General features: G+C 38.2%; 2 protein-coding genes across 2 annotated transcripts; both read left to right on the plus strand.

Moving 5' to 3' along the window:
- The first annotated feature begins 774 nt into the window (after positions 1-774).
- LOC138872864 (uncharacterized) lies at positions 775-1,618 on the plus strand. The gene is made up of 2 exons (XM_070151285.1): positions 775-1,272; positions 1,385-1,618. The coding sequence occupies exons 1-2, from the start codon at positions 775-777 to the stop codon at positions 1,616-1,618; spliced, it is 732 nt and encodes a 243-aa protein (XP_070007386.1).
- A 185-nt stretch (positions 1,619-1,803) lies between these two features.
- Positions 1,804-2,499, plus strand: LOC138872865 (uncharacterized). The gene is made up of 2 exons (XM_070151286.1): positions 1,804-2,098; positions 2,255-2,499. The coding sequence occupies exons 1-2, from the start codon at positions 1,804-1,806 to the stop codon at positions 2,497-2,499; spliced, it is 540 nt and encodes a 179-aa protein (XP_070007387.1).
- The last annotated feature ends 10,503 nt before the right edge of the window (positions 2,500-13,002 follow it).

Genomic DNA, 13,002 nt, shown 5'->3' on the forward strand with positions numbered 1-13,002 from the left:
TGTTACAAGATGATGTCGTTTCGCCTGAAGAATGCAGGGGCTACCTACATGAGGACCATGACTACTATTTTCCATTATATGATACACAAAGAGATAGAGGTATATGTGAACGATGTCATTATCAAATCCAAGAAGGCTACTAATCACACGGGAGATCTGAGGAAGTTCTTCAATATATTACGAAGGTACAACCTGAAACTAAACCTTGCAAAGTGTGCATTTGAGGTTCTTGCTGGGAAATTGCTTGGTTTTATTGTGAGTCGTTGGGGAATAGAACTGGACCCATCGAAAGTCAAATCCATTTAGGAACTACCACTACCAAAGAACAAGAAAGATGTGATGAGTTTCTTGGGAAGGCTTAACTACATCAGCCGATTCGTAGCACAATCTACAGTTATCTGTGAGCCAATCTTTAAGATGTTGAAGAAGGATGCCGCTAAAAAATGGACCAATGACTGCCAAAAGGCCTTCGACAAAATCAAGGAATACCTGTCAACACCGCCAGTCTTAGTCCCGCCCGAGCCAGGTAGACCCTTATTACTCTACCTTGCAGTGTTTGATGGAGCTTTCGGCTGTGTTCTGGGGCAGCATGATGAAACAGGGAGGAAGGAGCAAGCCATTTATTATCTCAGTAAGAAGTTCACCCCATACGAGGCCTGGTATTCTCTATTAGAATGCACCTGTTGTGCTTTGACTTGGGTAGCTCAGAAGCTGACTTGGGTAGCTTAGAAGTTGAGACATTACTTCTGCGCCTATACATATCTTATATCGAGAATGGTTCCTTTAAAGTATATCTTTCAGAAGCCTAGGCCCACCGGCAAGTTGGCCAAGTGGCAAATATTGTTGAGTGAGTTTGATATTATCTACGTAACTCAGAAAGCGGTCAAGGGACAAGCACTGGCCATGGATGGAGAACACGAACCCTTAAAAATGTCTTTTTCTGATGAAGAGGTATCATTCATAGGAGAAGACATCGCAGAATCCTATGATGGTTGGAGAATGTTCTTCGATGGAGTGGAAAACTTAAAAGGAGTTGGCATAGGAGCAGTCGTAGTATCAGAAATCAGTCAGCATTATCCGGTGTCTTCCAAACTCAAGTTCCCGTGCACCAACAATATGACCGAGTATGAAGCCTGCATCTTAGGACTCAAAATGGCCATTGGCATGCACGTTCAAGAGTTGCTAGTGATTGTAGATTTAGACCTACTTATGCATCAAGTGCGAGAAGAATGGGCAACCAAGAACTCCAAGATACTCTCGTATCTGCATCATGTACAGAAATTGAGAAAGAGGTTCATGAAGACGGAATTCCAGCATGTTCACAGAGTCTAGAATGCGTTCGCCGATGCATTAGCTACCCTGTCATCTATGATACAACATCCAGACAAGAATTTCATTGATTCCAGTGAAGATCCATGATCAGCCAGCTTACAGTGCCCATGTTGAAGAAGAAGCAGAGAGAAAGCCTTGGTTTCATGATATCAAGGAATATTTGCCAAAAGAAGAGTACCCAAAGCTTGCAAATCCTACTCAGAAATGCACACTTTGGAGATTGTCCAATAAAGTTTTTCACAGCGGAGTAATCCTTATAGGAGGACTACCAATTTGGGACTATTAAAATGTGTTCATGCGAAGGAAGCATCCAGGCTACTAGAGGAAATTCATGCTGGGACATGCGGTCCACATATGAATGGTTTTGTCTTAGCAAAAAAGATACTCTGGGCTGGTTATTTTTGGATGACTATGGAAACGGACTGCATCCAGTATGTTCGAAGATGCCACCGCTGTCAGATACATGCAAACATGATAAAGGTACCTCCAAACAAGCTCAACGCAACAAGTTTCTCATGGCCGTTCGCCGCTTGGGGAATGGATGTTATTGGACTAATTGAGCCTGTCGCTTCCAAAGGACACAGGTTTATCTTAGTAGCCATCGACTATTTCACTAAATGGGTCGAAGCTGCATCTTACAAAACAGTGACTAAGAAAGTCGTGGTAGACTTTGTCCGCGACCGCACTGTTTGTCGATTCGAAATTCTAGAGTCAATCATTACTGATAATGGCTCCAACCTCAACAGCGACTTGATTAAAGCTATGTGTGAAACTTTCAAGATCAGACACAAGAATTCCACAGCCTACAAGCCTCAAATGAATGGAGCCGTAAAAGCCGCCAATAAGAATATCAAGAAAATATTGAGGAAAATGATAGAGAAGCATAAATAGTGGCATGAGAATTTATCATTTGCTCTATTAGGGTATTGCACCACAGTTCACACATCAACCGGGGCAACCCCCTATATGCTGGTTTACGGTACAAAGGTTGTCATTCCCGCTGAGGTAGAAATTCTTTCCCTAAGGATCATGCAGGAAGTTGAGCTCGACGACGTAGAATGGGTAAAGAGTTGTTATGAGCAGTTAGCCCTTATAGACGGAAAGAGAATGAATGCAGTTTTCCATGGTCAACTCTATCAGATCATAATGTCCAAAGCTTTCAATTAGAAATTGTAACCAAGACAGTTCATACTAGGGCAGCTGGTGTTAAAGAAAATTTTTCCTCATCAAGACGAAGTCAAAGGGAAGTTCTCTCCTAACTGGCAGGGTCCATACATGGTTCACCGGGTTCTGACAGGAGGAGCCCTCATACTTGCAGAAATGGACGGAGAAGTCTGACCAAAGCCGATTAATTCAAATGCAGTCAAGTGTTACTATGTGTAATCTTTATGCTTCCCTTATATGATCTAAATTGAACTACGCCTGACCTGATTTCCGTTTAAGAGGGGATATGTAGGCAGCCCTATGGGTTGGTCACAATTCAATAAAAATTTCATTTCCCCCGCAATTGGAAACTGGGGCAGAATTTTGAGGAGGACCCTCAAAATTCCGAAGTAACTTCAGCTGATCGCCGCATGAGCAATAGTCAGAAACGTCAACCCATCAAACTGGGGCAAAATTTTGAGGAGGACCCTCAAAATTCCGTTAGTAAGAGAGGTCGCAATGTCTTGAAATACATCGCAACGTCGGTTCATCTAAAAATTATTTTAATTATACACTTATGTCATATCTTTACAAAATCATGCATGTTTATTATTGAAACCGCTTTGTTTAGCAACACTACCCCAATGATATAGACGATATCACTAGATCAAAGCCGAACAAGTCAAGCAAAGCCAGCAGGAATACAAACTAACCCTTCCCCTTACAAAACTCACGATTTTTCTTTGGATGCAGGCACTAGGATTACGAAATCATTAAACATACTGTGCGCCCATGGAACAAACGTTCAAGAGTACGACTCTCTAAACCGTTGCACTTGCCAAACATTTGCTATCAGCATATACAAGTAATGATCCGTAGTCACAATGCTCCCAGTAATCACAATGCCGCAATCTACTATCAGCTAAGAAACCTCTACTATCATTCGTTATTCTATTTTCTTGCATAAAGCTACTATTCTGCCTTCCGAGACTAAACGCTGTCTCCATCTGCATTCGCATTGCATAAGGCTAACGTTCTGCCTTCCAATTTGCATAAGGCTACCATTCTGCCTTCCAATTTTGCATAAGGCTACTATTCTGCCTTCCGAGGTTAATATCTACCTCCATCTGCATTCACATTGCATAAGGCTACCATTCTGCCTTCCAATTTGCATAAGGCTACCATTCTGCCTTCCAATTTGCATAAGGCTACCATTCTGCCTTCCGAGACTAAAAGTTGTCTCCATCTGCATTCGCAATGCATAAGGCTACCATTCTGCCTTCCGAGACTAAACGATTTCTCCATCTGCATTCTTGCATAAGGCTATTATTCTGCCTTCCGAGGTTAAGCTCTACCTCTCTCTATATTTGCATCTTTGCATAAAGCTATCATTCTGCCTTCCGAGGCTAAGCTTTGCCTCCAGGTTTCTTCTAAATTAAGCACCACCTCAAGCACTATTTATTTCGCTTTTCTTACGGGCTAAGCTCTGCCCTTCAATTTGCAAGACTAAGCTCTGTCTTGTCCGCATCATGCTACTGCATCTTTCATGGGCTGAAATATTGCCAACTCATCCAAAGGCGTCATAGTTCGGAGGCACCATTTTCATAGCCCGAGAACACCATGTCATGGCCTGATGATCTCTTTCAATCTTTCGCATATCATTATTCAAAGGCATTATGGTTCGGAGGCACCATCCTCATAGTCCGAGAGCATCATTTCATGGCCTGCAAATCCCCTATCACATGTTTCATGGCCCAGGACATCATGATCTAAAGGCGTCATCCTCATCGTCCAAAGACAACATTCATGGTCCGACGAGAATTTGCATCATGTTTAAATTTATACACAACATGCGTTTGTATTGTTTCTAATTGCAGGTAGAAAAATGAGCAACGACCCTCCCAGCAAGAGCATCCTACTTTAGTTCCCGCAACCATATCAAACCTAACCATTCCTGTAATCCTCTCACTCCCCGGCCCTAAACGTTGCGTCCGTACTTGAAATATATTCATCGGCAATACTCCACAGGTCAATCCTGAACTACGTACGGCCTAATTCCTATAAACCCAAGGATATGTAGGCAGCTCATAAGCTAGGGTGCGGCCTAAACCTCTTCAACCCATTTCGCTCGGTCAAAATTGGCCATCATATCTTTACCCGACAACTCTTTCATCCTTCGCGGGTAAAGAGGGGCAGCTGTTGATACCCAATTTTTCCCTATATATTTTCAATATGCAAAATTACTTCAAAATAGCATGTATATGTGTATATAAGCATGTCCAAGTGTTTTATTATTTTTTCATAATTTTTAAAGGTTTAAATTAATTTATTTTCTCCCCATTTATCCATTAAATCCCAATAATTATTTCCAAAATTATTATTTTTGAGAATTTATCTATTGGATTTTTATATTTATGCCAAAGTATGATTAAAGTAATTTTTACAATTTCATTTATTATTTTTAAAGCTAAATTGCACATAATTGCAATATTAGCCCTTTTAAGGTTTAATTATGTTTTATATTCATAAAATTGGGTATAGTATCTTTAAATTGTTAATTATGTTTTATAAATCATTTTAGCCCTTTCAATTTAGTTTTCAGAAATTATTTACTATTTTCATAAATTAAAAAGGGGAAAACTGGCTATTTAAAAAACAACCCCTTTTGTATTTCAATTCTAGCCCAAATTGGACCCTAATTCCCCCAGCCCAATTTTAATTTTAACTCGACCCTAACCATTTTGAACCCTACCCAAACCCGAATCCCTACCTACCCCATTTAATCTTGGTCGTTGATCATTCAGATCAACGTCCACCGTTCAACCTTACTTTTTTTAACCCATACGACTACCCTAACCTAAATCATTCTCACCAACCCGCCGCCCTTGAATCCCCTTCCTCCCCAATTCTCTGTACAACTTCACTCAAACTCTAGCCGCCGCACCCAAATCCACCCTAATTCCCTTCAACCCCCACCCAATCCATGGACTTCCATGGCTGTTTGAGACGTGTACTTGTCTCCTACGTCCCCTGGTGGTCTGCTTGTGTGATTTCATGGATTGATCTCGAAGATATCTTGTCTAGTCCTTGCTCAACTCCTATCCATGGCCTCTTTCCCACCATCCATGGCTGTTCGAGTCAGATCCTTGTCTTTTCCGGCTAGATCAGTAACTTTTCGAAGTCTTTCTCACCTTTCTGGGTTCTCCGAAACCCTAACTTCAAAGGCTTTCCGATTTTCTTTCGGATCTGTCTTAGGTCTGTGTATGTTATGAACCTCTCAAGTTCTTTCCTTAAAGGTTTTCCGATTTTTTCAAAAATGACTCTTCGTCTTCAACCATTAGGGTTTCTCAACCTCCTTTACAAGATCACTTCTCCAATTCTCAGTGTTGTTTTATGATTTTACTATGTTTAAACGATTTGTTCATGTTTTTCTAATACCTGGTTCATCGTTTTAAAACCCTAGGTATTTTTAGTTTTATCCGGGTTCTGAAGCTGTCTTTGTTTGTTTGTAAGTATACTTGTTTCGATTAAGTTCTTTGCTTTTGGATCTTCCTATTTGTTGACTGATCCAGAGTTCTTACCATTTTAAACTCAACTATTGTTAAAACCCTAATTTCTTAAAAGATTTTCCTCACTCATTACTGTGGGTTTAAAGGGTTCTTTACTTGTTTCTGACCTTCTTACCTGTTGGTTTGGTTTTCACTCTGGTTCTATGTGACTACTTGACTTTGTTAACTACCATGCTTCGAGTAGGTCCTTTTACTACTGAGTCCTAGCCTACTCCTGCTACTATTGTATGTTTGTGTTGCTTCTTTTATCAATATGGTTGTCCTTGCATGTCTGATACTCTTGTTCATTCTTCTCTATTTATATGGAAAAGTGCAGAATCATGATTCTTTCTTGATTGATCTTGATTTCCTCAAGTTACGACTGATTGCAAAGGTTTTCTTATAAACCCCTAATTCTATCCGTTTGTTTGAGTTTATTGATTCCTTTCCTTTATTTGTTGTGATGTTGTACCCCTGCTGAATCCTTTCCCCAAATAAGTATATCTTGTACTTAGACTCAATTATTTACTCTATACTTTTTATATCCTCTATATGGGTAGAAATCAATCTTTCTCAAATTGGTTTTCTTTCCTTAATTATTCCTGTCAGTATCCTTTTGAACAATAATTCCTTGATTAAAGGAAAATACTTGTATTAATTGATTCTAATTGTGATTATTTCCATGTTTGTGTTAAAACATCACTTGTTACATTATTTTCTACTCGTTCTCAAAACTATAAATACCCTACCCTCTATTCTCCAAAGACACGAACAATTTAGTTCAGAACACACACTTAAACACTCAAACTGTCTCTTCTTTCTTTGCTACTTGTGCTAATGCTTGTCTAGCCGGCTGAAAGCCAAGGCTAGATTGTGGGATTCTACTCGCTTTTCTTTTCTACATTTTGCTTCTTTGACTAGTATGTCCTAGTTTAATTTTAAAGCTCCAAAACAACATGTTTCCTTATTTGTTTCAGCTTCTTTCAATTTTGGTCTACTTTTGTTTGTGGTTCTATTAAGTTGCATTACCAGCATGCTGTAATGTTTTCTCTTCCCCTTTAGATTAATACACTCCCCTGCGTGTATTTAAGGCATACTTTGTCAATAACTTATTGTGTACTTGCTATCTTATGAATCCCAAACCCCTATCCCTTCCATGTGTTTATGTTCTTTTGGCTGGTATTTGATTATGCCAGTATCAACTATTGTTGTGCATGTCGAAACCAGACCCCTGATGGGGTCATATGCTTACAGACAAGTGTCTATGTTTCCCCTTACCCTTTAGATTAATGCACCCCCCTCTGGGGCTACTGATTCTGTGTGTGATCCCACCTTAAGGGGGTTTGATTTTTGTTTACTACTATCACTGCTTTCAATCATCTTTTGCTTTAAAAAAATGGATTTGACAATCCAGTTTTTTACACAAACTCTTTTTCAAACTATGTCAAGAACTCTCACATATACTCTTAGAATACTAGGTGTTGCCCCTCTTATGTGAGCCTTGCGTTGGGGCCCTTGAGCTCCCTATGAACTTGGACACATAAGAGCCGGCCCTTCCACACTGCACTTACTCTTTTATATGCAATATGGGTGTGGGCACTGCCCGGGATCCTTTGAGATCCTTAGGGAACTCTGACATACCCAAACATGAGAAAGGTTTTTTGGAACAACATTGGCATTGAAGTGGTTTATTACATACCTCAGAGAGAAAGTCAGAATCAGGCTCCCTATGGTTGTAACTTCTTATTTTTTCATTTCTTATGTAATTCAATCATTCAGTCTGTAATAATTTGTAAACAACTCCAGGGATGGATAGTAGAAAGGGAAGGGGTGACTATGCATGCTCTAGCTGTCAAAATGGGTTGAAAACATATTATTAGGTTTATATTCGTACTTGCGCAATAGAAACCATGCTTAGGACTCATTTCATGCATTAGAGATCATATTCCCTAGGACTTACGCTTATTGTTTTCAGCATGTCCATTTCACTATCATATCACTTATAAAATCCTGCGTTAATTATGTTAATAACCGGAGTTTATGAAATCATGTTCCTACTACCATGCACACTTAGAGATCATGTTTTAGGCTAAACAACACTAACAAACATATCATTTCTGCGTATTCTGAAAATCATGTTTAAACGCTGCAATATTTGTGCATATAGAAATCCTGCTTAGATTCTGCATCAATCTGCATCTCTGTACATTAGATATCATGTCTTTAGAATTTCATTTATATTTGCTTAAGCACGCTTAGGCTAACTATGAATGCACAAAAAGGAATAAAACAATTTTACTCAGTTTTTACAATCAACTCGCAATAATTCTATATACTGAACACCTAGAACAACATGTTTTAGGTAATAAAAAAATCTCCAAACTGTCTTAATTATTTGGAACAACTACTGCCTTGTTTTGCGCCTAGGCAAGCCTTAGGTAATAACTTTAATAAAATGGGAACTGCCTTTGTTTAATTATCAACTGCTACAACCAGCAGACATGCTTGATTCAGACTTCTTTTCTCAGTTATATAATGAATCTAGTTCTAACTTAAACACCCTACTTAGGATTTTAAATTCAGACTTTAACTGTTTATAAGTCGTGCTATCTATGTGCATTATTTGCGGAGGTATAACTGAGTCTTCTATCTACTTATATGTTTCCCCTTTAATTGCGGTCTTATATGTTTTGTCTGTCGCTTTAGCATTTTTACCTTTAAACCTGAAGGTCTACCTGGAACCTCCTTCTTATAGGAATAGGAGTCCTAAAATTCCTCCGGGACTAATAGAAAGGGACGGGTAGCAGCATGAAATAAGAATCGAGACCAATCATCGCTCTAATTACCTTCACGGGGTGGGAAAGGGTAGATATGGATATAATGACTGGTGCACTAATACCACGTGTATCCCCTCTTCTGAGGAGTGCCATACTAGCTATTACATTGATGTGATCTATATTACAAACAAAACTAGGACACCCCTTTTATTTTTATAAGTACGCTTAGATTATAACTCATTCAAAATCTTGCCTTTCAATAATTTTTTCCAAACACTTGTGCATTTAAACTTAAATCCCCTCTTATTTGAGCCTTACTTGTTTATTTTCTAATTGCACAAATTCACAAAAAAAAACTGTCTGGCCGGGAACCACACTAGTGGATATTGAGGGGTGTCTAACACCTTCCCCTTAGGATAATTTCAAGCCCTTACCCTATCTCTGGTTATCAAACATAGCTGTAGTTGAACCTTATATGTGCCCTAACGCACATTAAAAGTTGTTAGGTGGCGAATCTTCAAAAACCCAATTCCCAAAAAGAAATGAGTCATCACACCCCATAAATGTCGAAACCCGGACTCCTCTCCATGAAAGGGAAAAAAGGGGGCGCGATAGGGATGTCAATACGAAATAATGTAATAGGTATGTAAGGAAATATACAAAAAGATGAAATTAAATTAATAATATAATAATTGCAAGTAGCTGGAAGTCAAAGATAATCCGAAGATATGCTTACCTGCTGATACCGACTCAACTCTCTCAATATAGTAAGTAAAATAGTTGTCTGGCCTTATAAGGCTCGGTATATATATATATATATATATATATATATATATACTACTCTGCCATAGTAGGCTCGCTCATAGATTCTTGGCCATACTAGGCTCTGTATCTCGACCAACTGGGCTCGCTCATAGGCGCTCGACCATAGTAGGCTCGGTATATATCTTTCCATCTGATCAAAAAATGTCCAATAGGGGCCTGCCCATCGATTATAGCTCGATGGTAATGAAAATACTGTAATACGGTATATATAAACTCTCTACTCTCTTAACTGGAAGAAGGAAATACTGAATTGAATATGAATCCCTGATACAGAGAATATTGTAACTTGTGAGACTAGAAAAATCTACATAAATTCAGGAATATGAATTTCTCTTTATGACTCATTATCAAACTTGTGTAATTATGAGATTATGCCAAAATGAAGGAAGAGATTAGACTTAACCTACCTGTAGTAGGGAAAAATCCGTATGATATTCTTGAAAACGGTTGCACCGTACTTCTTTAGAACTGCAAAATTTCTCCGTTGCTAAGGCTTAAAAATGCTAGCTGGAATTGTTGAAACTTGTAAAGATCTCATTGCTTAAAGTATAAAATCTAATTTTAGGTGTTTTTGAGAATGGACACTTGAAGCCTTACAAAATGGACAACGTTCCCACCTTTGATTTGCAAAGTCTTTGATATGGAAAGACTTTGAAATGTAATGAATGTGTAAGTATATGCCACCTAATAAGAAATGACTCTTAATAATTTCTTTAAGGTGTGGCTTACTGCCATGTGGGGATGGGGGAGATATTTAATCCTTATCCACTTATTCGGTAATTAGGTAATGCCTCGCTACCTGGTAATTAACAAATTACCCACATAGTTAAAAATTATTTCAAATTACTTAAAATTATACTTATTTTTAATACCTTTTTATATATATCATACTATCATAGTCATATGGTACCTTGTATGGTGCTAGTTCATAAATATTGGATATTAACGTTCGGCCCATATTTTATCCCAACATGCCAAACGGGGACGAAAATTCACTTTCTTTGACTTGTTTTCCCTCTCACCTTCACGAATTTACTCATCGCTTGTTTGAAATAGCATAATCCTTATAATCTCCAAATAATAGTTTCCTTAGACTGATGTCAATTACTTTATGACAAATTCAATGTACAATACTGCAGGGTGCAACATCACCATAATTTAATACTGCGAAGCGTAACATCATCGTAGTGAAGTACTGCAAGGCGTAACATAATCGTAATGTATTACTGCAAGGCAAAACATTCTTGTAATATAATACTGCGAGACAAAATATCGACGTAATATTGCGGGGCGTAACATCATTCCGTTATTTGGAACATTCGTCGAATGTTGACTGATGCACTTATCATTCTCATAACCCATAGCTCTTGAAAATACTTTAAGATTCTCCTTTCCATTTAGGTAACTGTTCTTTGAATAAATCCAAAGGCCAGGGCATTTCTCCCTTTAGGACTTTTTCCCATGCCATGACTTGTGATCGAATTCCTTCCAATACCGTAACTGTTTCTACCTTCTATCATGTGGCCTCTATGATACTGACCTTGTAAGTGTGCCTATGCGACTCTTCTCTCCTTTTTCCTCCAGCTTTTAGCCAATCTATAGGCCTTATTTTGTAAACATATACAAGGCTTAATAGGATGCCTCTCTGGGCATCTATAGGCGTACTGAAGTTCTTCGCTCGGTACTTTGTAGAACTTGTGAATATGGCTATATCTCATTTCATAGACCTGGTTATCTATTCGTATGACTTTACTGCATCTACCTAAGTCATACTATACCATAATTTTTACTTTGATTTATCGTTACTGAGGTCTGCAACCAACTCCAAGTTACTCTCATTGTTTATACTTAAGACTGGTGGTCTAATATCATCTCATACTGTTAAACTTTTATACATCCATTGTTGATTTACCTTAATTTTGATTCATCATCTACCACTGATAGCTTGATCTTTTATGTAACACCACCGCTAGGGCTTGCGTCTCACCGGGGACATCTGGAGTAATTAGATTGATCCACCTAGGGGTGATGGTATACTTCCATAACTGTACTTTATAGCATCCTAATGTGACTCACATTATATAGGTATTTTAGTCTCTTACAATTCATGGAATTCTCTTCCCCCCCCTTCTCCTTTTTCTTTAAATCATTACTCAAGCGAAGGCCCAAATGTCACCCTTTATTTATCATAATTATATCCTCATTCTGCTACCAGGGCATCATTCCATCTCTTCTAAGTGCTACTAGTCTTAGAGTCATTTGAGTTCATTCAAGCTATATTGAGTTTTCTATAACTTAGAGGAACCAACAACTCCTTTGTTTTCATGGGCTTAATCCCAAGGACTTATCCATTTTCGTCACCTTCACACTTGCCTTCTTCTTATCCTTACTCTTGTCTTTCTAAAACCTTGTCGTTCTATCATACTTTAGCTTTTGATCGATATCCTTATGCTTTTATAGAACATCAAGCGAAACATTGCATTATTTCTAACTCTTCTTGTACTCTCTAATCAGACCTTTTGGTACTTAGAAACCATAGGCTGGAAGGCATGCCACTGACGATGCTGCTATTATTCCTGGACACTAAATCCTCGCGCTTTTAGTCTTTTATCTGAAGTATGGACTACTTTCATCCTTCTATACTTGAGTATTTCGTACGTTGTTCACTTGTACCTTACTTACTTTAAAATATCACCTCACATTCTTCTATCTCTCTTTCATAACCTCCCTCTAACATAGGTATAAATCACATCCACCATTTGAAACTCTATTATAATACTTGCACCTCTGGTGCCTACACAATCTGGTGGGATCTCCATACTGAACAAGGCCGGTATATTTCTAACTAGATTTATCGTAGAGCCGTCATAGAATATGGTTGTTGTGCTATCTTTCTTGCACCCCTAATATTAAGAGTGATTTTGCTATGTTCTCAATCATGATTCCTATAACTTCTGGGTGCAATAATTGGATTCTTGATTTACTTCGTTGATGTAACTATTTAATTTCCTCCTCTCTTTGATTGACCTTTATGTTGGCTTAAGTTATCTCCCTATCTGGGGTTCGTGGTATTAGTTATTCTGTTTAGCCTTTCTTGGGAATTGAGGAATATGCATGATACAATCCTTTAACAATTTAATCCTTCATTTATGACCTGGGCTCAATTCTTTCTTTTAACATATACCTGAATATTCTACGGCCGTATATGTTGTGTGTATAAAACTCTGAACCCTTAAGTGCATTCATAATGTAACAAACTTTAGATCATTACATCTCGCATTTTCGTACATTAAAAGTTGCATCTTCAGTTAATTAACGTAAACTCGGGGATGAGATCATCTTGACGTTAACATATTTAGGCTATTTATAACAAACGA

Source organism: Nicotiana sylvestris, chromosome 7 (genome assembly GCF_000393655.2).
Source record: "Nicotiana sylvestris chromosome 7, ASM39365v2, whole genome shotgun sequence".
NCBI lineage: Eukaryota > Viridiplantae > Streptophyta > Magnoliopsida > Solanales > Solanaceae > Nicotiana > Nicotiana sylvestris.

What these genes read in the sequence shown, in the direction of transcription:
- LOC138872864 (XM_070151285.1), top strand. Translation starts at nt 775, where the DNA reads ATGGTTCCTTTAAAGTATATCTTTCAGAAGCCTAGGCCCACCGGCAAG. An exon ending in TACTCTCGTATCTGCATCAT is followed by an intron (nt 1,273 to 1,384) that starts GTACAGAAATTG and finishes TACAACATCCAG; the next exon opens with ACAAGAATTTCATTGATTCC.
- LOC138872865 (XM_070151286.1), top strand. Translation starts at nt 1,804, where the DNA reads ATGATAAAGGTACCTCCAAACAAGCTCAACGCAACAAGTTTCTCATGG. An exon ending in CGACTTGATTAAAGCTATGT is followed by an intron (nt 2,099 to 2,254) that starts GTGAAACTTTCA and finishes TTGCTCTATTAG; the next exon opens with GGTATTGCACCACAGTTCAC.